We start from the raw sequence: 26,458 nt of genomic DNA on the forward strand, positions 1-26,458 counted from the left end.
AATAAATTGTGGTATATACATATATGGAGTATTATTCAGCTGTAAAAAGGAATGAAGTTCTGATACATGTGATAATATGGATGAACCTTGAAGACATCATGTTGAGTGAAATAAGTCAGACACAAAGGACCAGATATTATATGATCTCACTGAAATGAAATAATTAGATTAAGCAAACTGAGTCAGAATCTAGAATAATGGTTACCAGAGCCTGGATTGGGGGTAGGAAATGGGGAAATTAATGCTTAAATTGTGCAGAGTTTCTATTTGGGTTGATTGTAAAGGTTTGGTAATGGGTGGTGGTGATGGTAATTAACAGCACCCAGGGAAAGACACATTAATTTAAAGAAGGTCCACAGGTCAGGAATACCTATTAGCTCGGTAATCACATGGCTGGCATTTGTTGGTCCCTTGCTCCTGGGCTCCGTGCTTTCAACCTCTGTTCCTTTGAGGGTTCCTCACTTTGCTTCTCTAGGGCTGGATTTCATCTCTTGGTTTTTCTTGGCTCTCTCAGGTTCTGGCTTGCTTAACATCTCAAGGCAATATCTGCTGTGCTTCAAAGATCTCCTGACATCTGTGTCTCTGTTCTCCAAGTGTTGGCATCTGTGTCAGCTCCACTCTGAAGTTTCTGTTGGCTCTGTTATTTCTAATTCTATCCAAAATGTTTCCTTTTTCTAAAGGATCTCAGTAATTAATCAAGACTCACTTAGAAAGGGTGGAGTGACATCTCCATCTAATCAAAAGGCCACACCAACAATTGTGCATATCACATCTCTGTGGAGATAATCAAATCAAAAGTTTCCAACCTACAGTATTGAATCAGGCTTAAAAGAAACAGCTGCTCCTACAAAATTGGATCAGGATTAAAACACGGCTTCCTGGGGTACATAATATTTCAAACCAGCACATGGAGTAACACCTTGAAACACTTATCAACTAGCATCTGAGGTGGAAGAGTGACTTTTCTTCAGCAGGGACCAGATGCTGAGAGAGCAAGACCATGAATGCAGGGGCTCCTGAAGTCTGCGATGGGATGTACTGGAGGTGGAAGGGCATCCATCAGTTCTGCTTCGTACTGATTCCAATTCCCGGTAGAACAAGAGTTTAGACAGAGTTGAAATCACATTGGATGGATGCTAGGGGCACTACATTATGGGGTTCAATGTTCCTTTCCTATATGGGCTGATGGGCTCATGGAGGATGGAGAGCATACTAATAATATCTTTTGTGCTTCTTTGTCATGTCTGGCACAGGTTTAGACATACACCTCTGACAGAATATTAGTTTCAGTGATTGCAATATCTTCAGGTGGATTTTTGACTCCAGTATCAGACTATTGGACATATTTTAATTGACATGTCAGATTAATTTATATTCTACAATTTTGAAAGACTTACACATGTATGTATTGCTAAAGTTATTTGACATATTTCTACATGGTTTCCTGCCCCAGACACACTAAAAATCTGCAGGATAAATGCCCCGAAAGGATAATGTTACTGGATGGTATTTTCAATATAACAAAAATGGCTCCTAATTTTTAAATATTTTAATTACAACATTTATGAGATCACTGTACTTTTTCTTGCTTCATAATGTGGAGTAAGTATAAACAGCAAAATTTTGCTATTTCCTAATCACTGCAGGGGACCATTAACTGCATCAATTGTGCTTACACTTGAGGGTGATTGAAGGGCTCATGGGTTCTTGCTTCAATATTTCTGGGCTTGAAGCTCATATGACTTTTAGATCCTCTGCTTGTGTTAAAAAATTTCAAAATTTGAATTTTGAACCTTGAAATGTCCTTACTTTTAATTATCAGCAGCTTGTTTACTAGAATCCTCCCCATATTTCTTAATTTGCTAGCATCCTGAGAAAACAGATTTCTGAGTTTACCAGAACTGTGTGTCAAATCATAATGGCTCATATTTGTGCATTTTTTGATGTACTAGGCTCTGTTCTGTGAATTTTGAATAGATTACCTTATTTAGTCCTCAAATGAACTCTATGATGGAGATACAATTGTACCGGTGAGGAAACTGAGATGCAGAGAGGTTGAGAAAGTTGCCCAACATCATGCAATTAGTAAGTAGCAGAGCCACAGTTTGTACTTAGGTGATCTGACTCCTGTACGCCATGCTGTGGGTTGTTTTTAAGCAAAAGGATAGGTGATTCTTTCATTAATAAAATGCATGGACTGTAACACTTGGATTTTTGTCATACCAGTTATGTTGACCTAGAAGCCTTTTTCTTTCTGGTCCTCAGCTGTATTCTGGATAGTGGATAGTATAGTATTTTAAACTTAGGAAAGACATTTTACATTTACCTGCTTAGTCTTTTCTCAAGATTCGTTTTAGAAGGGGAGCATGGTTCTTCTTTTCAAACAGCCCCACCATTGACAAATCAAAATTTCCTAAAGTCTTTTTAGGAGATTTTTAAAAATTATCTATTGCTCAAGATGAAAATTAAAAATGACTTAAAATATAGAAAGCTAAAGTAACACTTTACTCTCAATCCCCATTTTATAGATAATCCAGAAATCCTTTCAGGGCAACATTTAATGACTAGGGAAAGAATACATGAAAAGTCATGGAGAAAAAAGTGAGTTTTGGCACAAGGGAAAAGCTGATGAACATAGCTTGGTAATTTGTCATGAAATTCAGTATGTCTCACCTGGAAAACTTTAGGGAGAGGATGGTATTCTTCCAGGCTTGCTGACATGGGAATGAAGGGGTGAGCCTGAGGTAGAGGGCTGTAGGTGAATGCTCAGCCTTGTCACAAATGAGGAAGTCCTTGCACTGCTCTGGGACCTGCTGCAGGTTCTGGCTCTGTGGGCACCATGTGTTTGCTCGGTTGATTTTTTTTTGGCATTATGGATTTTTTTTTGGCATTATTTTATTTCAGGACAGTAGTCTTTTCCCCTGACTTACTCTTCATAAGCGGTCTCTTTTGACACATTTTGCTTTTGACACATTTTGCTACCAATTGGCTCCTGGTGAAAGTCCTTTTATTAAAAAAAATGATAAAAGAGGGCATGTCTTTCTCTTTTCCATTGCTTTACGAGGTTAGAGGACATCATTTCTTTTTAGAGGGTCATCTTATTATTTTATTCTAGTTGAACAACTGTGGGTTATGGATGTTTAATCATCTAATAGGATCTGTGTTCTCAATCCACAACAGCTTTAAATAAAAGGGCACTTTTGTCAAAAGGCTGTATTGATTTTTCATTCCTTGAAGAAGATGAAATTATCGTATATCATGATATTGACACATCTGTTTATTTCAAGGACCTGAGCTCTATAATAATTTCTTGGTGTTGGATAATTTGTCACTAGCAACCCAGGTTATTAGTCAACATTCCTATCTACAAGTGTAACAGAGCTTGACTAAATCACATCAGAAATGTGTAATTCAAGCCCAACTCGCACAGTTGATAAAGCATTTCTTTCCACAATTTTCTGGGTATTATTTCATTTACTACAGATGCTGTCTTAATAGCTCAGTAGTTGGAGGAAGTTACTCTGTTCAAAAAGTTAGGCACATAAAGGAAGGCCAAATAAGGACTTAGCTGGGAAAGAGTACAATGGAAACAGACCTATAGCAAAAAACGAAGAGACGGTGGACTTTACTGTGGGTTGGACATGCTGTTGGTGGGACTCTCATTGCCACAGATTCCTCTTCCTTTCCACTCCCCAGCCACTGAGTGGGGTGTGGGTGGGTGGGTTGAGGGTTGGAGTGGTGGGGGTGGTGCAAAGTACCACAATAGAAACTAAAGGTGTCACCATCAGATGAACTTATGTGGGCACAGAGCAGGAGGTAGGATGTTCTCCACCCTCCATGCCCCACAACACATTTTTAATATGTTCTGTATGGCTAAAAATGAGCAGATTTCCCTGGATCAAAATCTATTCACTGCCAATTACTGACAAGTCACTTAACCATCGGAAACCTCCATTTTCTTCTCTCTAAAATCAGGATAATAATATACCTGCATTAGGTTGGTGTGAGGATTCAAAGAGAAAGTTCAGGCAAAGCACTTAGCACAAAGCTTGACACATAGCTCAAAAATAAAGCTATTGAGGAATTCTTTTTGTTAAAGTACATATTCTATGAAACGTTTGGCAGGGTCTTCACTCACTATGGATTAGGGAAAGGGGAAAGGATAACAGAGCGAGGGCATGAAAGGAGAAAGGAAGGCAGAGGACTGGAATGGAGCAACCCCAGTGAGAGAGAGCACAAATAATCCCAAATGGGACAAAGGAGACAAAGAAGCAAAACAACACTTAGGAAAGGTAAGCCCAGTCATAACAATGTATATTATAAGAAAATAATTTAATTCTAGCATTCAAGCCATATTTCTTTTGGTATGTTTTATTTTCTCACCTTTATATTATGCTTAGCCTCACCTCATATATTTGGTCATACTTCTTCTCCTTCATTATGAAAATTTCTATTGTTTCTTCCATCTCCTCCTTTCTTACTTTTGCTCTCTATTCTTGCTCCCATTTTCTTGCTCTCCATTCTTACCAGTACCTCCACTATGACTGATTTCATGTTGAGCTATTTTCTTAAAGAGAAAACATTGCTTTCTCTAGCCTGCCAATCACTCCATTTTTTATTGGTCCCTTCCTGTTCATTCTTTTCTTTTTTTTTTCCTATAGAAAGCAATTCTTTTTTTTAATGACACTTAACAAGCTCCCTTTTAATCTCTGCTTTATTTCCATTATTATCTGCCCACTGGTAGTTAATTATTTCTTCACTGATTTCTATTCTGTGTGCCAGTTGGAGATGCTGAGCAAGGGCCATTCTCCTGCTTACATACTCAATGTGAGTGTCTGCTTACAGATCCTAATATTTTCCGTATTTCAAAACCTTCCTGAGAGAACACTGCTGTGCGAACAATGGGCCTGTCCAATATCTTATGGGATAACTAACAAGAACAATGTATTGTTTATGAAGATATTAAGATTTCTTTTCATTAATCAAAGATACTTGTAAAAAAATGTGAAAAAAATTGTCTAGTGGTATTTAACAACAAATACCTAAATTACTCAATCTCTAAAAATGTATTTTCTTATCTTTGCCTAGCTAATGGAAGACAAAAGTGGGTTTTTTTAGGCTTAGATTATCCACTTTTTATTTATATCATCTAAATGAACTATCACATTGCACATTGCCGATCCAGGCTTTAACATGCCCAAGCATGTAGATACGCATGATGTATGATTTAATGAGAAGCAATTATACAGAGATCTAGGGTGATCTGCATTCTGCAGTGGGATGGCCATCCTGGTAGTAGAGAACTGCTTCTATGGCCATGGACTTATTCTCCTTTCCATTCACTTGAGTCAAAAAGATAGATTTGCTGCAATAGAATAAAGCTTCAAACTTATGTTTGAACTTTTTTTGAATTTGCCAAAGTTTATTCTTATGGGTCATATGTAAATCACTCTCAAAGAAGCCACAATAAGATTTTTCTACCAAATCACAACACCTCAAAACTTGTACATGATATAGCCATGGGCTTTTAGGATCACCTACCTCTTCATCTCTGACATGGAGGTTTATTTTTAGATCTCTGGCTTGATGAAAAAGCGAAATTGGTTAAGTAATCGACAATCCTGGGTTCTGACTCTAATACCTCCTCGACTTTGACCTGTGGGTCTCAACACATCAATGTGCCCTTTTCATTTCAGTTGTCTCATCTATAAGGTAAGCTTGCCTTCTGTAACAGGTTACTGAGGACAACCTGAGAGCCGAATGATTATATAAACATAAGAGTTTCCTCTGAATGGCTCATTCTGTGATGTGACATATTATTGGCAGTGAACATGAGACTGAGGCAATCAAGGTGATGTTCTCGTCAAATCTCTATCTACCTGTGCAAGTGGCAATCTCACACGCTCTAGAGCCAGACTGCCTGCCATGTCACTTATTTGTTGTGTGACCTAGGAACATTAGTTAATCAATCTGTGCTTCAGTTATCTCATTTCTAGAGAGGAAATAATATTAATACTTACCATACAGGAAAGTCATGAGGATCAAATTAATTCACACGGGTAAACTTAGAACACTGACTGACATAGTAAATACCTTATATAGCATATATGAGCTATTATTTTGAGATTCTCAAGAAAATGAGGTGTAGGTCACCATTATTATTTGGGAGGGTCCCTTATGCTTAGACCCCTGCTGCATTCTTTTGAATTAACCCAGGTTCAGGAAGTCCTCAGAACCAGTCAGTTTAGAATCACAATATTTCTCTGGTCAGGGCTACACTCAATCAAACTCTTCTGAACTTTCCCTATATCAGATCTATATCCATGGGACAGTGAGAGTTTCATCCTCAGACTTGGCACATGGAAGCCTGGAGCTAGAGGACCCAAATATGAAGGAGTGGCTCATCTCCTCAAGGTATCATATCCTCAAGGCGAATGAGCCCCAATGCCCAGGCTAGCTTAGTGAACCACTGCAATGGTCATTCCAGATGCTGCTGGTGTGCCTGAGTGTGAACGACCCTTTCCTCCTTCATCTCTTTATAAAACCTCTTTAAAAGCAAGGAGGCCAGGGAGGATTCTTCAGTTTGCATTTTCTTTTAATGACATGTACCCTTCAGTCCAATTTTAAACATTTTGTACACAACATCAGCAAGAAGCCAGTGCATAAATCTTCTCCATGGATGAGACATCAGTTAATAAAACTGGTTCCAGAACTCACTATTTATTCCTCACTTATAATACACCCTTTTTTCTCCCTGAATTATTGATAAATCCTGTCTAGAGACCACTGGGAAGGGATGTAATGGGAAATCTTTTTGAATTCCAAGTTTTTCTGACTTATCTCTTAATTATGCCTTTAGCTGATCATTTCAATGAGGTTTATTATAAAATGCCTAGATGGGCAGTCTTAAGAATTGTGCATGCTTCTGAAATCCCCAGGTGGCAAAGAAGCTGTCTGCCCTTCCATCACTTAAGGCATCCCCTTACTTCAAAACAAAGTTTTCTCTCCTGGACACATCAAGAGGAAGCACCAAAATAAAAAGCATCTGTACCTACCTTCCTGTAGCATTATACTCAGCTCCTGGAAATATCTGCCACTGGCCTTTTCTGTCTCTACTCCCTGCCCACTAACGCTGTAGCCAAACTAATCCACGTTTCTGGATAAGCACTTTCTTCAGGTCAGCTCCCTGCTCAAAAATCTCCAGTGGCCCCTTGTCTCTGTTCAAGTGTATACTCTCTCTCTGGCTTTTATTGCAGCTCATGACCTGAAAGCATCCAACTCTACTACGGGCCATCTTCTTTTCTCCTTTCCCTCAGCTCACACTGTTTCCTTTAATGGACGACTTCTCCTGCAGTACTTATTCCCACCTCTCTGCCTCCACTCATGCTGCTTCCTTTGCCTGGAGTGCCTTTTATTTAAGTCAGAGAAGCATGCCCATTTCCTGAGGCCCTGACCAAATTCTACCTTCTCCATCAAGCCTGCTCTGACTCCTCCAACAAGAACAGTCTCTAACTGTCCTCTAGATTTATATAGCATTTAGATTCCATATCTTACATTATTCAGTACCTAGATATATATTGCCCTCTGTATCAGTCAGGATCTGGCAGAGAAAAAAAGCACCATCAGATTTTATTAAATGAGTACATACAACAATATGGATTGGGCCAAGGGAAATCAATAAAGGAAGATTAAGCATACTGGAGCTAATGACAGAAGGATGCCTTAGCCACCTATGGGCTTGAGGGGGCAAGGCAACAGAATGGTTTCCAGAACCTTGATGAAGCAGCTACAGCTATAGGAAAGGGTTACGTGACAGGAGCTGAGTCCTTCTCAGGGCACCCAGGCAATCTGTGGCAACCTGGCATGGAGGCTAGGGGGCTAGATGGTCGGTGTTATTATCCTAGAGTTCTTTGATCTCTTACCAGCATCTCCCATTGGCCAAACCCAACTGGAATCCAGTGGGCAAGGGAGGCCATTAATACAGTCTGGAAAGCCTTCTGTGGCACAGCATGTGATAAACTGAATTATGTACCACAAGGAAAGGAATGTCCTTAATCTTAATCTCTATTTATGTGGGTATGAACTCATTGCAAATAGGGCCTTTTGAAGATGTTATTTTTAGGTAAGATGTGGCCTAACTGAATCTTGGTAAATCTTACTCTAGATTCCTGGAGGCCTTATAAAGAGAGTCAGGAAAGGCCACATAGGAAGAAGCTAGAAGTCAGTGGAAATTGGAAGAGCTGACACAATTTGGGAGAGACTGCCATGTGGTGGGAAGCAGAGACGCAAGCAAGGAACCCCAAAGATGGTGGCAGGCCCGCACCAGGACACCATAGATTTTGGAGAAAGAGCATAATCTTGCCAACACCTTGATTATAGGCATCTAGTCTCTGAACCCACGAGCTAATAAATGATAGCTGTTTAAGCCAATACATTGTGTAAAATTTGTCATAGCCTCTTGACAAACTAAGACACAGAGCAAGGGTGGAAAAGAATAGAAAGTGGATCTGAAGGGGCAAAGGAAAGTATGCTTTTTATTATGTTATTGATCTGTTTACCAGGGTGTGAGTTTTTTCTCAAGTAGACTGAAGGTTCCTTAAGAATAGAGACCATGGCTTGCATTTGGTTTATCTTCCAAAGTGCTTAGTTTAATGTGAATTAGAAGGGCTTAAAAACACATCAAAGATTGTACAGAAGGATCTATTTTAATCTCCCACCCTTGGTTTAGAAGCCTTTCAATCATCCAAACCTTGGTTTTCCAATTCACTGAAAGTGCAACCCAAAATCCTTAAAGTGGCCTGGGTCCCTCTGGCATTCTCTCTGACCTCATCTCTGTGACTTTCCCTCTTGCTCACTTCACTGCTCTAACCACACAGCCCCCCCTTGTTGTCCCCCCAATATATTGCCACTTTAGAGCCTTTGCACTGGTTGGGCCTACTGCCTGGAGATTCCACATGATTCTCACTTCTTTCAAGTTTGCTCAAATGTTACCTTGTGAGAGAGGCCTTTACTGACCACCCCAAATAAAATAGTACCTCTCCCATTCCTCCCTAGCCTTTTAATTTGCTTTATTTTCTGTATAAAATTTATCGCCCTCTGATCCTCTGATATATTTGTTAATTGTCATGCTCCTTACACTAGAATATAAGGTACATGGAGGCAAGGACTTTATCTGCTTTGACTGAAGTCCCTAGATTAATAGCTCAGTGTCTGACACATAGTAGGAGCTTGATAATTTATATATCTATAAACAATACAAAATGTGAATATATCTATTGTATATATGATCAATCATTTGGTCAAGCAGTCAAATTATGTCCCTTTTCAATATTTATGAGCAGTCCTGAGCTTGAATGTGGATGTTTGCCCTTAGTCCATCCTTGGCTAGAATACATTTAGTTCCAGTTGGTAAGTTTTTATAGGGTGTCTAAGTGAAGGCAAACCAGCAGCGGTGTCTCACAATGCTCATGGAACAAACTTCTTCCTCCTACTTGCCCCTTCCTAGCCAACACAGGGAGTTACTTTTTGTTAGAATGTCACCAGAGACTCCAAGACCTGGAACATCAATTTTCCCTACCTTTCTCAGGTTTGCAGAATTACAGCAGTGTTTCCTTCCATGCAAGCTCCCTAATACAGAGTTTCTCTCAGTTTGGGTTACTACTGTACATGTTCCTCCCTCACTAGGGGTGGTGCCCACCATGATGCCCTGTGCCTAGGAATCAGCCTGTTTCCTGCTGGTGGCTTCCATTGCAGGCTCCACTGGCAACTGCCCTGTGTGCTGGGTCAAAGGTGAGGCCACTACTGTGGGAGAACTGGTCAGGGGCCAGCTGCTGGAGCCCTCCCGGGCCATGGAACTCTTATTCCTTTGAAGCTTCGGGACATGCTGGGCACCTGCCCCACTATTCTACTGGCATTTGTACTGGCAATGTCAAAGTTGAATCTTGAGCAGAGGTCCCACTGGTTTTTTATTTTATTATTATTATTATTATTTTTGCATGGGCAGGCACCGGGAAACAAACCCAGGTCTCTGGCATGGCCGGTGAGAACTCTGCCACTGAGCCACCGTGACCCGACCCCCACTGGGTTTTGTCCATCAGCTCTTTACCAAAGCATTCCTAACCTCTAGGATATAGCTTTCTCTTTTTCTGTCTATTGGTTTGTTTTTTGCAAAAAGCTTTATTGTTTACACTTGGCTCACAGCTTGTCAGAGGGCTATAAGATGGTTGGTTAAAAAGATGTCTCCTAACTGGAGGGAGGAGTGCAGGCAGAAGCCTGGATATCTGGGGAATGCAGAGGGGTGACCCCAAAGGCCTCTGGGCTCCTGAGGCTCCTAATTGTGCTTAAGGGTGTGCCTTCCAAAAAGATACTCACTCAGCCAGCCTGTGGACCAGCCAGCCTGCAGAGTTTGGTCGGGTGGTCATCCATTTATTTGATGAGTTTTGTCTCTTCCTCTCAGAAATGACAATGGCTCTCCAGGGAAGCCACAGAGATGATGGTCCGTTTTGGCAGAACCCAGGACATGTAGATCTGAAAGGGCCTGCCTCAGGTTCTCCAAGGCTGTGGAGCCTGCAGGGTTTTACCCCATTAATCCTGGATGGCTTCTGCATGTCCTGGAAGAGGGCAAAGCTGCTGTGTTGGTCTTGCATCTTCAAAAGACCCTCGGCACCCATGATTCTCCTTTGCCAACTGGCAGGAAATGGTCCACTCCCTCCAGGGCCATATCACTGAGGTTGAAACAAAGTAAAGAGAGAGTAAATGTAGGAGGACTACAGAAGCAGATTGATTAGGCAGTTGATGGAGGCCTCCACTTTGGCGGAGTAACTCTGATGGATCTGGGAGCTTATGGTTGTTCAACAATGAGGAGCTAACCACAGAAAAGCAGTATTAGTTGGTCCTGAAAGCAGGGCATGGTCGATGGGTACGGAGGTTGCAACTGGAAAAAAAGTTGGATGGTGGTCTGAGGTTGAAGGGAGGAAGGTGGGAACAGTCCCCTGGTCTGTTCTGTCCAAAAACCGTTGAAGCAAGAGAGAACTGTAGGATCACTGAGCACATTGTCCCACTTAATGGTTTTTAACATTAACTCTATCTTTAGTGTAGTTGGAAAATCAAACCAACTGTCCCCAAGAACTGCTGGACTATAACCCCAGTATTCTCATCTACTTAGCTTGTCTTAGAGGTGAAATACACCCTACCCCAAAAAGGATTAAGGAAACTGACGCTGTAAGTATCCTGACCCAGACACTTTAGATCACCAAAATTCTAGATGTATAGAAGTCTCGTCTTGTTCCAGACCCACCTCCCAGAGGCAAATGCAAAAAGGCCATGTAGGGATGTTGTCCATGCCCCTCACATCTGAAGAGGTCACCTTCATGAACTTTGGTCCATAGTGTCTTCATATTCTGTGGTTCTGGAGCTTGTTGATGGACACATGGAAAGTACTCAGGAAATGGCCAATCAGTTAATGACATTCTCCTAAAGGGAGCTAACTTGAGGAGCAAGTCTATACTACCCCAAACGAGTCAGTTCCTCAGAAATTTACACAGTTCCTTTAAAAGACCTGAAAACCTTGTTTTCACATTTCCACAGCAAGTAAAGCTTAGGGTAATTCTTTAGCTATCTCTATCTATCTATAACCCTAATCCTATGAGGTTAACTCTATCCCTCTCCCAGCCACCTCAGGCTCCTTCTGTTCTGAATTGCTTGCGTTTCCCAGAACATGCCATACTTTTCATACCTTGGTGCCTCTGCACATCTTATTCCTTCTGCCTAGAATTTCCTTGCCCAGCTTGTCTGACTGCCAAACTCCCAAGTAACCTTAAAACCTCCACTGAAGCACAACCTTTTTGATGCCAGACACCACTTAAATAGAAATCCTTACTTCCTCCTGTGTGCCACAGTTGTGCTTCCTATATGCCTTCTATCACCCAGCATGTCATTATATGTCTTGTCTCCTCTTCTGGACTATGAACTTCTTAATAGCAATGACCAGAACCAGGACTGGGAATTACTTATTTAACCGTGTAGACGCTATGAATAATGTCAAATATTTGATTTGTTGCATAATTGAATAAAAGGTTGAATTCCTAATAGATTGCAGACCGAAACTGAGCCCACTACATCTGATTATTTATCATATCCCTTAGGCCTAACACATAAGTACTTTGTGAAGGCTGCTGTGATAAGAGGTTTCTGAGTTCCCCTAAGCTGTTTTCCCTCTATTCCTGCTACTCCTGTCTACATACTTTTTATTTGACTCTGGAGTTCGTAAACATACAGTCTTTACAATGGCCAAGCAGCAAAGAGCAGAAGCTCTTACTAACTACATGGAGACTCCTGAGGAAATAACTATCTAAAGTCAACACTGCTCTGTTCGGGTTATGAGTTGCATGGATTAAACATGATAATATTTACAAAAGGATTTTCCAAAGAGATAAATGCACTATATAATTAACAATGACGTATTATAATAATAAAATTAGAGGGCAATAACTTTTTTAATTTACCCAGTACCTTCTCTCAAAAAAGCCTTTGTGGACTTTTATAGATGATGTAAATTGAGGTTGAGGTCATCAATATCTAACAGACTGAGAAAAATCCAGGCAATTGTAAATACTAATTTAGAGGAGAGTAAGAATGAATGCAAAAAATCTGCACTGTTTGTCTTGGGAAATCTTTCTTAAAAAAAAAAGAGAGAAATTAATACAAATTTCAAAGAGTGTGTCATTTATTATTAAACTAGCCAAGGAATAATTGCACATTTTTTTTAAAATTAAGAAACAAAAATCAGTAAAATTGAAACAAAGTCGTCAGGTCATTAAGCACTATACTAAGAAAAGTTCTCTAAACGTTTATCTTTTCCTTTCTTTGCTTATATTTAATGATTATTTGTGTCCTTTTGTAAAAAACAGCAAAAGTAATGTTCCTTTTTCTCATGTTAATGTGTAAATTAATATTACTAATTTGGTCATCACAAACTATGATTTCCAATATTTAGCATTTTCCTTAATGCATGAAAAATGAGTGGCATGTTAGTGTCTACTGAGGTATTTTCAGAATAATTTAAGTGAAAAGCTGTTAGATTATATTGAAATTCAAGTTTTTGTTTCAAACTTTTTATTGACACTTAGATGTATGGAGTACTCATTTAAAAAAGGAAAAGACACGAAAATAATTGCTTCAAAAGAAAAAGGAAGGAAAAGGGGGTGAGGTTCATTAAAAATCCTAGGTGCTGAAATTAGCTTGAGTTAAGAAATTAAGTTCTAGCTTCATCTCTACTACTTATCCCCCTGCCCCCATTTTCTTTTTTTTTGGTTTGTTCTTCTAAACACTGAATATGTTTTCCCGACATAGTTTGCTAGCCGTTTTTTTTTACATGGGCAGGTACGGGAAACGAAGCTGGGACTCCAGCATGGCAGGCAAGAACTCTGCCACTGAGCCACTGTGGCCAGCCCTTGATTGTCTTTTGATGACAAGCACAGGGGAATATTTCTTGTGGGAGCCAGATCAGGCCATGGTTCTAGTAAAGGCCTGTGATTGGATTCATTATTTTACTTTGGTTCTGCTTTATTAGATGTCACTAAAGGATATCTATATTTTTCGTTTTTGGATACACTCTAAGGGAAATTCTACTTTCTGCCACTGGTTTCCTATACTAATACTTTCTAGCCTAAGGCCCCCATCGGACCCCTGGAAACTGAGTGGGTCGCGCTGCACCTTGAAACACTCCGTTTTTTGGCATCAGTTTAAAGCATAGGGTGGGAGTGTAATTTAGACTCTTGACTACGCCAGGGGTGATCTCTGCGGGAGGTTGCTATGGCAATTTGCAAACAGCAGGGGCAAAGGGACTCGGCAGAAGGTGGCTCCCTTCTGATTTAAGTTTACACGAGGTCAGGCCTGTACACCTGGTCCAGGCAGGGGCCCGCAGATCCAACGGGGGTACACCATAGTGGACCTACGTCCCCAGGAGAATTACAAAAACAGGAGGCACTGCTCAGGAAGGAAGTGCATGGCTTAGTCTTCTGACCTATCGTCCGAGAGTGGCCCGACTGTTTTTTTTTTTTTTTCTTCTAACACAAGTGGCAAAACCTATGACCTTTGGATAAAGGCTCCGCGTGCCATGCACGGTGGAGCACGGGTGTGAGGCAGGCAAGCAGATCGTAAGTATTCAAGGGAAGCAGGGCCTGCAGTTGGCAAACTAAAAGATAGGAAAATTCCCACTGTGTTGGGAAGGGAAGAGACTCATCTCTAGGGATGAAAAGAATTAGAGGTTTCGCTCCCTTACAGCAGAGAGCTGAAAGGAAGGTGTGTCCCTCCCAGTGGCCGCGCAGGGGAAAGGCTCGGAGTTGTAAGGAAATGGGAGGTGTCTCCGATGTTTATTTTTGCCTAGCAACCCACAGCCAACTGCTTCCCCCGCTGCCGTCCACACGCGCCTCTCTACCACCCCTTGTCCTAGCGACTGGAAAGCGGTCACTTGGTGTCAGTAAATCCGGGAGGGTGTGTGCGGTGGAGGTGGAGGTGGGAGGGCAGCCCCTTCCTTCACCATGGTTAGCGGTCACCCGGCTAAACTGCGGGCCTTCACGGGGCTTGCCTCTCCGAGGTGACCCGCCCACAACTAAGTTGTCTTCGTGATAAATTGTGGGGAGAGGGAAGGTTATTAAGTCACCGAGTACGGGAAGGGGGACAGTATTGTTTGTGGGCAGCCATTGGGTTTGCAAAGCTGAAAATGCATCTGTGTTTAGGGGCGCGCATGGAAGGGGAGGGGTCTCTGCAGCGATTTCAGTAGGAGGGAAGCAGTGGTAGGTTGCGCTGTGGGGGGAAAGGAGGGGCTCCGCAGGGGCTGGAAAGGCCCAGGCGGGGAAAGGTCGTCAGTAGGGGAGACTTGCAGATGGCCAGAGGGGGAGGCGGAGGGCTAGCGGAGGCTGCAGAGTTTTCCCGGGACTGGAGGGGTGGTTATGCAGATTATTTGGTGGGGGAGGGAGTCCTTTTGGTGGTTGTGTGGGGGTGGGGTGTACTTGAGCGTGTGCGGTTAGTGGGTGGGGGACTCCAGGGGAGGGGCTTGCACTGTAGGTGGAGGGGAGCGGGGGCGGGGCTTCCCTCGCGGTCTCTGCCGCTTGCGGGCGCCTGTGTGTGTGTGTGTGTGTGTGTGTGTGTGTGTGTGTGTGTGTGTGTGTGTGTGTGCGCGCGCGCGAGGAGGGGTGGCGGGCAGCCCAGGGTGCGCGCGCGCGAGCCCGGGAGGAGGCTCCTGAGCGAGTCGCTCCTCGCGGCCCAGCCCGTTCCCTCGCGCCCCAGTGTGAGGGAATAGGGGAGGCCAGCGGCGCACAGGGGAGGGCGAGGCATGTGCACGGGCCGGGAGGTGCTGCGGCCGCCCGAGGAAGAGGAGGACGGCGGCGGCAGCGAGGAAGAAAGCCGGGGGCTCGCGGCGGCGGGCCCTGGCCGAGGGGATGCAGCGGACTCTGTGTATTTGGCTGTAGCTTACGCGAGGCGGCGAGGAGGCGCCGGAGATCCGCGTGAGGGGTCACCCGGAGGCGGCGGCGGCCGCAAGAAGTAGCAGCAGGGACAGAGGCGGCGGCGGAGACGGCAGCCCTGAAATGCATTTTCCTCTCCAGCGGCCATGTTAACCAGGAAACCTTCGGCCGCCGCTCCCGCCGCCTACCCGACCGGTAAGGAGGGCCGGGCTGGCGAGCCGCCTACACGCCTGTCCCGCCGGCTCCCTAGCAGCCCCCGGGCGGGCCCTCGTGGCGCGGACAGCCGCCGCCTGCGGGACCTCGAACAAAGTCTGCGCGGCGACGCTGCAGCGCCTGGAGCCGCGGGCGGACTGCGCGCCCTCGCCTGGGCTCGGCTCATTGTTGCACGCGGAGTCGGAGGCTGCTCCGAGTGGGAGCCCTCCGGCCCGGCAGTGGTTCGGCCGGGCAGGAGCTCGGGAATGAGGGGGGCGATTTGCCGTCCTGGGTCTCTCCCGGCTTAGAGCCCCTCGGAGGGGACCGCTGGGGCTTGGGGAGGCGGAGGCACCTTTCTCGGCGGCGCCACCCGCTCTCCCGGCCAGCTGCCGCCTGCAGTGTGGGCCGCGAAGCCTCGGCCCAGCCCGGCTGCTACCCCGCGGGGACACGAGCTCGCGCGCAAGGGCCCGACTTAACTTTGCAGTTGCCGGAGCCCCGCCCGAGGGTGCGCGCTGGGGATCAGTGTCTCGGACACCCCCATCCGCCTGCTCGCTTTTAGTGTCCTCGGCTCCCTCCTCCGCCCCCCTCCCCAGGGAGAGGGGGGGTTGCTGGACCTGGGGGAAACTTGTTGTGGGGCGGGGCGATGGGCTCCGGGTGACTTTCTCCCCCCCTGACCCTCTTTTGTCTCCTCCGGCGCGTGGTTCCCAGGCCGAGGAGGGGACAGCGCTGTTCGTCAGCTTCAGGCTTCCCCGGGGCTTGTTGCGGGGGCCCCTCGGAGCGGAGTGGGGACCGGCCCGCCCTCCCCCATCGCCCTGCCACCTCTCCGGGCCAGCAACGCTGTCGCCGCAGCCCACACGGTGAGACCCAGCCCATGGGCGGCCGGGGCGGGTAGGGAGGCCGGGGGTGGGGCGGGGGGGTTCTGACGCGGAGAGGAGCGAGGTCAAAGTACGAGCGTCTCCACACCCCTGGCCAGTGTCCTCCCTTCGACGACGCCCTCTGTAACTTGGGTGAGCCCAAAGCTGCAGCCACAAAGGAAGATTCGTGGCGTGGGTCCTTAGCTTCCCCTCCCAAGCCCGCCAATCCTTGCGATCCTCTTTCTTAGAACTTCCTCTTTGAAGCTTTCCTTCTCTCTTCTCTCTTTTTCCATTCTTGATTCCCAGAGCTCCCTTCCCTGACCTGGTAAACATCTCTTCCCCCCTCCCGGTGGTAGTGGGTATTAATAGAAACAGATATGTGTTAGGGGACAGCCAGGCCGTCCTGCCCGGAAAATCGATCCCCCAAAGAGCCTCCTAGGCCATGCTCCAGTCAGCAGGGAACCCCGCCAATTGTCCCCCGCTTGTGTAAGCATGTTTTATGAGTGCTACAGGTTTGAGCACAGCAGAAATTGTAATTAACATTAACAAAAATAAGAACAACAGCAGCACTCAAAACTAGCCTTCCCTTTAGGATTCTGCACTTTGACATTATTCAGAAGGGAAGGGCCAACTTTTCTTTGGAGCTGGGAAGGGCACCTGGCAGATGCTGTGGTCCCTCTGGAGCCTCCAGGGAGGGGATACCCCAACGTGGGACTGGTGGCTGCAGAGACTGGCAAGCTGGACTTTATTTCAGCATGCACCTTTTCTCAACTCCCAAGGATGGCCCATGGATAATGACTGCAGCCTAGGGTAGGTATGCACTTGGAGGAGGTGATGGTTTTGGAGCTCTTTTTCAGATTGGATCTTCCAGAGGAAGATGATTCTGTATGAAAAACATGACTTCTTAGCCAAGTGGAAGTTGAATGCTTTCAGAAAAGGCCATTCTTAGCCCACAGGGGAGCAGCTCTGAGGATCATGTGTTGCTGGAAAACTTGTGAGAAGATGACGAGACTGGAGTTATGCCTGTTAGACCTAGAGAAATATGTACAAGTTAGGGTAATGTTTTGTTGTAGGTCCCTCTTTTCCTGACACATCTAGTTCTAGGCACTAGGAATTCACTACACAGATGTTAACTGTTGATGGTAGAGATTCTGCCAGTAGGATGGGTGGTTCTGTAGTTTATGATTGAATGTTCTTGTCACAGTAACATTTAGTTGAGAAACTAGTGGTTTTAGGGTTTTGGATTTTTTTTGTTGTTTGGTTTTGAATCATCTGATGATTTGGAAAATACAGCATCCAATTTTTTCCATGTGTCGTAATCACATGACTTGGTGTGAACTGGGAAAAAAATAACTTGGTTTGCATCTGGATTCCAATTTTATAAAAATGGCTTTGCTTGATCAGAGACTTCTTACAATTAAACTACTCAATGAACTTAAGAAAAAACAGAATGTTTATATTAGGAGAATAGCCTGTGTTGTACCCGGAATGAAAAAATGTGGATGTGCTTCTCAGAACTCCTCATGATGGATGTCTGTATTTTGCTGTGCTGTTTACCTCATTTACCTGTTTTTAACTTAAGTGCAAACTTCACTGTGCTGTTAATCTTTAGATACTTGGTTTTGAACATGTGAATTTTGGTTTTGATTGTTGTTTAGATTTGATTTTATTTGTGCAGTATTGCAGATTTCATAGCATAGGAAAGTTTAAAAGAACCACAGCGTTCATCTGGTTCTACTCCCGCATATTACAGAAGAGGAAATAGACTTGAGCAAATTAACTGGTGTGGTCAAGGCAGCCAGTTCATATCAAGGCTGCAGTTAAAGCCCAGGCCCTTCTGATTCCAGTCTTAGCAATACTGCTTGACACTGCTAATTCTAGGAAATTTTATTGGCTTCTTTATAAATGCAAGAACTTTTGCAAAAACATATTCCCATATGTCTGTCAAGTTTCTAAAAGTTTTTAGTTTTTGATTCCAGAACAATTATACCTGGGAAGAGCTACTTTAAAAATGAATAAGATAGGGCAGGCCACGGTGGCTTAGCAGGTAAGAATGCTTGCCTGCCAAGCCCGAGGACCTGGGTTCGATTCCCAGTGCTTGCCCATGTAAAAAAAAAAAAAAAATGAATAGGATAAAAAATTGAATAGAGAAAAATGGTCTTGTCATAAGAGTTTGCCCATATATTCCCTTCTAAATGCTATATATGTTAATAGGGTAAACACACAGTTATAAAGATTATGAATATTGGACTTCATCTAGTCCAGTTCCCTTTTGTTCTGTCTCTTTGGACTTAATTTACAATTTATCTCTTTTTTGTTTCACCTCTATGTTTGTCTTAAAAGTGTATCCAATAACTTTCTTGATTCTTATTAGTTTTTTCCTTAATGATATTAATACGTTATTTTGTTAATGTCTCAATATTAATATTTGTAATTTTCATAACTTTTGATGTTAAAGCACTCTTTAGCTACTAGCTTTACCTTTATAAAATAGTTGGAATTAAATAAGAATTAATATTTGCATTTTAAAAATAGTTTTATTTTGAAGAAGAAAAAGTAGATATTTGACTCAGGGCCACACAGACTGTTAGTATGCTTGAGGAGGAGCTAAAATTCCAGTCTTCTTGGACTCAATTCTATTCTCATAACACTGTACAGTATTTCTAAGATAACTTCAGAGACATTTTTAAAAGCCCCGAGACTTTACCAAACCAGTTAGACTATTGTTCATCCATAATTTTTTTTTTGTATACTGTGTGGCAGTGTCACATTTCATTCTTTTCCTATGTGAGTATCCCGTTTTTACAGCACTATTTGTTGAATTTTTGTTTGTTTTGCTTGTTTGTTTTTTGGGAAATGCATGGACCGGGAATCAAACCCGGGTCTCCTGCAAACAGGTGAGAATTCTATCACTGACCTACCCTTGCACCTCCCCATCCATAATTTTTAATGCTAAAATATTTCATGGTCAGAGAGGGCTCTTGTAGGTCTCTCCATTTTAGCCCATAAATTGTAGGTGTCTAACAACTGCATTCATTCAATAAATATTTTTAATATGACAAGCTCTGTGCCAGGTATTGGCATTAGGAATAAGCCATGATCTGAGACTTCATGAGGCTCAGCAGAGAATGAGATGTTTTTAATATCCTTAGGTTTATGGCGCCCTGGCATATATATGTTTTGGAAATATTCTAACTTTTTGATATTGTTTGTTTTGTTTTGTTTTTTCCCCTTCTTTTTATAGATTGACTAACTACGCTTCTGTGTTTGGTTGTGATTTTAGAATCCTACAAAGTTTGACACTCAAAATCCTCCAGTATTAAAGCCTCTCAAATAATTTTCTTTAACATCTGGGAAGTTTTAAAAATTCTACATGTGACCTTTCTGTTTTTTGTTGGTGTATATCTGCTACAGGTACTTTTTAATTGGCTGTCATTTGCTTCAACGTATCATCTGCTAATACACTGTTAACCTAATGTCTTATGACTTGGATGTTGATTTCATGTTTTCTAATAAAGGAATGAAATGTAGTTTTCAGGAATATCTCAAAAGAGAGGTGAGAGTTAAATTTATTGCCAGACATTTTTCCATTCAGCAGAGATTTATTGAGTGCTTACTGTTTGAGTATATGTTAATGGGGAATTACTAAGATAAGAGGTGACCCTGCCCTAGAGTTGCTCATCATCAAGTAGGTAAATCAGATATTTAAACAATTATAGTAAAATGAAATAAGGGTTATAACGTGGCTATGTTCTAGAAATATAGTAGAAGGAGTTCTTTAGCTAGTCAGGGAAGGTTTCACAGAGAAGGTGAGAGTTGAGCTGGATATTGAAGGGTGAGTAGGAGTTTACCACGGAGGCATAGGAAGGAAGGAGATTCCAAGCACCACCTGCAAAATGACAATAATAATTATTATTATTATTTATGTATATTACCTTATTTAATCCTTTCAGTAGCCCTAATGAAGTAGCTTTATTACCTTTTTTTTTGCAGATAAGCACATTGAGGTTCAGGGGGATTAAGTTTTAAGTTACTTACAGTCAAGTGTATGGTGGAGCTGAGATTTAGTCTATGTGTGTTTAATTGAAAATCTGTAGGCTCCTACCTGTTATGTAACATGGCCTCACCCAAAGCAGAGGAGCTTAAAAGTGCATGGGATAGGGTGATAGGGTAATATATATGGGGACCTACATCTTCTTTATTAAAAAAAGAGAGAGTGCATGGTGTTAAAAATCTAACTTTATTACTTTAGGGGAGAAGAGTAACAGTGAGACTGGAAGGACTCAGATGGTTTAGACTCTAAATTTTAGAACCTTGTATTCTTGCTGGTAAGTTCTTATAGTATTTATGGAAATTGGTGCAGTTGTGAGACTTGAACAAAAGCAAAGGCAGTATCATATTGGCATTTTGGAGTGATTATATAGAAGCACCGTGGGGAAGATATTTATGGAGTGATAGACTGGGAAGAAGGAGGCATGTTATGAAGTGCTTTCATTAGTCCCAGTGAAAGACAACAGGGGTAGGAGATGAGGCAGTTTAATTGAGAGGGAATGGGGCAGATAGAATCAATAAGGATTGGTGATGGTATGGGGAGGTAAGGGAGATGTTGAAAGGATGTCCATGTATGCAGGGTTGAAGATTCCCAGGTGTATGGTTGGAGTGACTGAAGGTAGAAGTAAAACCTTTTGTTTATCAAAAACTGAGGATTTGGGGTGGTGGAAATAATTTTGGGAGAAAGATCATTAATTGAGCTTGTGTTATCTGTGGGAAAAGGGGCTGATCAGTGGCTGGGCACATGGCTGAGCTCTGGAGACATAGATTTGGCAAGTCTGAGCAAGAGGTGTAGGTGTGGCAGACATGAGCCAAGTTGGGGTTGGCTGTGGTCACCATGAATCAGGGATAGTTATAGGGGTGAGAAGCCAAGGGAATTAAAGTTGAACTCTGGGAAACTGTATTCTAAAGGCAAGTAGACTAATAGTTGATACTGCAAAGGAGACTGTCTTAGTGTGCTAGGGCTGCTATGACAAATACCACACAGTGGGCTGATTTAAACAACAGTAGTTTATTGTCTCGCAGTTTTGGAGACCATAAGTCTGACATCAAGGGATTGGCAGGGCCTGCTTTTCCCAGGAATCAGTAGTGATCCAGCAATTCTCCATCATGTGGCAATCTCTCTTTTCCTGTATCTACTCCTCTGGTTTCTGCTGACTTCTGGCTTCTACCAACTCACAGTATCCAAAATTCCTTTGCATATAAGGATCATATGGATTAAGGCCCAGTATGATTCAATTTGGCCTCATCTAAATAGGATCTTTGAAGAGATCCTATTCACAAATGAGTCCACACCTTAAGTAATAATAACATCTTTAGAGTCCTCTTTACAAAATCTTCATACTCACTGGACCAGAGCTTGGGACCTGTTTTATGAGAGAAGTGATTAACTCTCCCAAAAAAGAGAAAAGAATTGGAGAGATAGGGAGCTGGTTCTATTGATTGGCGAACTCTCGTTAGTTCTAGTTACTAAAACTTTTGTGATTGTATTTTAAGTTATATAAAACATTTAAAAAAAAGTTGCTGCCGCAGAAATTGGAGTTTCTGATGCTCAAAAAATTCTGCTTTGCTATCTTTTTAAAACCCCCAGATTTCTTTAGTCCCTAATGAAGCCTCATGCTTTTTATAACATTTATATTGGTAATACGGGTTTTTCTTCTGAAATAGTTCCATCCTGCCCTGAAGGCAATGGTTCTGTAGAAGAAATATATTTCAAATTTTAGTTCCTTTTATTCCAGGTGCCTGAAAGCCGCAGAGGGAGAAGGAATGTGGAGAGTAACGATTGGGAAGAAAAGCAATGGACAAGCCTTTACTACTTTTATATATGCCCAAGACTCTCCCAGGTCATTTTTGTGAACTGCTTTGCTTTTGGCATAGAGTACAGATAAAAGAACCTGTCTGGCTACCCTAACAAAAGATAGGTCACCTTGCTTATGAGTTTAAAAGCATTTGACTAGAAATCTTCCAGAATCTCTCTGAGAAATGGCATCTCTGAGTCTATAAAGTCACATCTCAGACAAGCTCAATTACTCTAGTTTACTTTTTTAGAAGCAAGCATTGTGAAAACTCATTCTTCAGATAATGCATGCTATTTATCTCTTTAAAAATTTGAAGGTTTTATTCTGCTAGTAAGCACTCAGGATTTCATCTATAATCCAGATGATTCCCTTTTGCTCTTTTAGTAGTATAAAGTCCAAAAAAGTAGGATTTAGAAGCTGAGAACAGAAAAAATACTTATGGCAAAAGACTTCAGGTGGGGGTGCCAGGGTAGTTCAGTGGTAGAATTATTGCCTGCCACCTGGGAGACTTGGGTTCGATTCCCAGCACATGCATTTCCCAAAAAAAACAAACAAAATTTCAGCAAATGATGCTGCAATAATGGGATACTCATGTGGAGAAAGAATGAAATGTGTTCCCAGCCATACAGCTTACAAAAAAAAAAGCAAAGATTTCAGGTAGTTGATTGTAAGCTCCCAGAGGGCAGGGGCTCTGCCCCTTATGTGGCTAGACCGCAGCTAATATTGTTTGAAAGAACGAATTGTGTTGTGAATGACAAATTGGTCTTTAAGTATTCATGTAATGTGACCCAGCAGGCTGTTGTAAGACTTACGGTTGTCTGAGGCTGTCAGGAATTCCTAAGTGAGGGGAATCTCCCCACCCTTATCTCTTTGCAGTTGTAATGCTTGAAAGAAATTCCAAGTATAGATTCTAAGTAGAAGGCTGGGGGCCCCTTGGCTTTATACCATCAGTTTTGTGCAGATAGGAATGTTCAGGGATGGCTTGTGTGCCTGAAATAGAAATTGCTATTTTGTATTCCTTGTTGCAAAGCTGAGAATCCAGCAGCCCATAAAATTACATTTCTTAGGAGAGCTAAGCCATTGACCAAAGGATGGGCCAGAACAGTGTCGTGTTTGGTTGGCTTGTGCTGAATGGCCTTAAATGGTCAGCACAGAAAAACCCAGAAACTTCACAATAGTTTAGGGGGTTTACGGGAAACTATACTGAGTTTCTATGTGGGAATCTTTCAAGTCTAAAAGTAGATTTTTTTCCTTTGTCACTGGATCACATATGTTCCTTGATGAAAGCAGTTAGATTTCCAAGCAATAGTGAAAACTGGGGATAAATATACTAGTGTTTTTGGAATAGAGGTAGACACAAAGGAAAAAACAATGAATAAGACATCCCCTCATGTAAGTAAGTAAAGAGGCACCTAAATGAAGTGTGAAAGGGGCTACGATTGGGGTAGGGAGGGGTGGAGCCTATTTAGTGTGTGCGCGTGTTCTTTTGTTATCCTCTTCTATCATTTATATGTCAGATATGGATGAGGGTAACAGCTGTGATATGCCAGGTGTGCTAAATATTAGATATATTATGAGAAACAAGAAAGAAATGGTCTCTGCCTCCACAGAGAACTTACTCTCAGGACACTGAATATGTATAGCAAACTGCTTTTCCGCCAGGGATAGCATCTGTGGGGTCTTTATTTCAGGTTCCCAAGTTTGGTAACCTTCACCAGCCCACCATCTGCTTTTTCCTTATTTTGTCAGAGACTCTTGGAATCATACCCACCCTCCCCATCAGTGTGTTCACCAGGAGGTCTCTCCTGGGTGCTCCACTCTTTCCGATTAGTAAACCTGATTTGAACTGTAAATTACAACCAAACTGGGCTTTGTAATGGTGTTGGTAGGGGCTCACTCATTGTTGTCCCATCTGTAAACAGACCTCTTCCGTTCTATTTATGTCTCTCTTTTGAATTCCAGATTGGCGGCAGTAAGCACGCAATGAATGACCTCCTGCACGTTGGCAGCCACAGCCACGGACAGATCCAGGTTCAGCAACTGTTTGAGGATAACAGCAACAAGCGGACAGTGCTCACGACACAACCAAATGGGCTGACAACAGTGGGTAAAACGGGACTGCCGGTGGTGGCGGAGCGGCAGCTGGAGGGCATTCACCGGCGGCAGGGGAGCTCCACCTCTCTGAAGTCTATGGAGGGCATGGGGAAGGTGAAAGCCACCCCCATGACACCTGAACAAGCAATGAAGCAATACATGCAAAAACTAACGGCCTTTGAACACCATGAGGTTTTCAGCTACCCTGAAATTTATTTCTTGGGTCCAAATGCAAAGAAGCGCCAGGGTATGACAGGCGGGCCGAATAATGGTGGCTACGATGACGACCAGGGATCCTACGTGCAGGTGCCCCACGATCACGTGGCTTACAGGTACGAGGTCCTGAAGGTCATTGGGAAGGGAAGCTTCGGGCAGGTGGTCAAAGCCTATGACCACAAAGTCCACCAGCACGTGGCGCTCAAGATGGTGCGGAACGAGAAGCGCTTCCACCGGCAGGCGGCGGAGGAGATCCGCATCCTGGAACACCTGCGGAAGCAGGATAAGGACAACACCATGAATGTCATCCACATGCTGGAGAACTTCACCTTCCGCAACCACATCTGCATGACGTTCGAGCTCCTGAGCATGAACCTCTACGAGCTCATCAAGAAGAATAAGTTTCAGGGCTTCAGCCTGCCGTTGGTTCGTAAGTTTGCCCACTCGATTCTACAGTGCTTGGATGCTTTGCACAAAAACAGAATAATTCACTGTGACCTTAAGCCCGAGAACATTTTGTTGAAGCAGCAGGGCAGAAGCGGTATTAAGGTGATTGATTTCGGCTCCAGTTGTTACGAGCATCAACGTGTCTACACGTACATCCAGTCACGTTTTTACCGGGCTCCGGAAGTTATCCTTGGGGCCAGGTATGGGATGCCCATTGATATGTGGAGCCTGGGTTGTATTTTAGCCGAGCTCCTGACGGGTTACCCCCTCTTGCCTGGGGAGGATGAAGGGGACCAGTTGGCCTGTATGATTGAACTGTTGGGCATGCCCTCCCAGAAACTGCTGGATGCATCCAAACGAGCCAAAAATTTCGTGAGCTCCAAGGGTTATCCCCGTTACTGCACTGTCACGACGCTGTCAGATGGCTCCGTGGTTCTCAACGGAGGCCGTTCCCGGAGAGGGAAACTAAGGGGCCCTCCGGAGAGCAGAGAGTGGGGGAATGCACTGAAGGGGTGTGATGATCCCCTTTTCCTTGACTTCTTAAAACAGTGTTTAGAATGGGATCCTGCAGTTCGCATGAACCCTGGCCAGGCTTTACGGCATCCTTGGCTGAGGAGGCGGCTGCCAAAGCCTCCGACTGGGGAGAAAACGTCTATGAAAAGGATAACCGAGAGCACTGGTGCTATCACGTCGATTTCCAAGTTACCTCCACCTTCCAGCTCAGCTTCCAAACTGAGGACTAATTTGGCGCAGATGACGGATGCCAATGGTAATATTCAGCAGAGGACAATGTTGCCAAAACTTGTTAGCTGAGCGCCAATCCCGTGATTCTGGTAATCTGAAAGATACACGACGTTGCTGAGCCTTATTGGGTTGAGAAGGAGTAGCTCAGATTTGTTTTTATTTGCTCAATAACTTTACTCATTTGTATCTTTTCAGCACTTAATTTAATGTAAGAAAGTTGCTCATTTTGTTTTTATAAAATACATGGGGACAATGCTTTAAGTTTTTCTAGTTCCGAAACTTTTTGTGTTCTCAAAGTACAGATGATGAGCCTTACTGTATTTAATGTGGCAGAGTAATAAACATCAGTGGCAGGCCATTGATTACTTCATGACTGCCACGCATATACAGATTGGTGTCAAAGACATTGACTGTGTTTTTATGGTTCATATTATATATTCTCCCCAAAGTGATTGCCTCATAAGTCTCCCTCTCTTCCAGGTTTATAAACAGGTGTAACAGCATGCTCTGCTTTCATTTTCTGTAAGTTATGTGGGTGGTAGAGGTGATGGGAGGAGAATGGGGAGGAAGAAAATGATCCTTTGAAAAACAAAACTGC

At 43.3% G+C, this 26,458-nt stretch overlaps 1 protein-coding gene across 4 annotated transcripts; it reads left to right on the top strand.

Moving 5' to 3' along the window:
• The first annotated feature begins 15,231 nt into the window (after positions 1-15,231).
• On the top strand, positions 15,232-26,121 carry DYRK2 (dual specificity tyrosine phosphorylation regulated kinase 2). 4 transcript variants are annotated; one of them, XM_077111346.1, is made up of 4 exons: positions 15,257-15,289; positions 15,471-15,659; positions 16,365-16,513; positions 24,322-26,121. In XM_077111346.1, exons 2-4 carry the CDS (start codon positions 15,611-15,613, stop codon positions 25,927-25,929), a joined length of 1,806 nt encoding a protein of 601 aa, XP_076967461.1. In that variant the 5' UTR covers positions 15,257-15,289; positions 15,471-15,610; the 3' UTR covers positions 25,930-26,121. The 4 variants fall into 4 exon arrangements, with proteins under 4 accessions (XP_076967462.1, XP_076967461.1, XP_076967463.1 ...); XM_077111347.1 differs by lacking the exon at positions 16,365-16,513 and having other exon boundaries at positions 15,232-15,659; XM_077111348.1 differs by lacking the exons at positions 15,257-15,289; positions 15,471-15,659; positions 16,365-16,513 and adding an exon at positions 16,579-17,320.
• Positions 26,122-26,458: the final 337 nt, after the last annotated feature.

The sequence above is a fragment of the Tamandua tetradactyla genome, chromosome 7 (genome assembly GCF_023851605.1).
Source record: "Tamandua tetradactyla isolate mTamTet1 chromosome 7, mTamTet1.pri, whole genome shotgun sequence".
In the NCBI taxonomy this organism is placed as follows: Eukaryota; Metazoa; Chordata; class Mammalia; order Pilosa; family Myrmecophagidae; genus Tamandua; species Tamandua tetradactyla.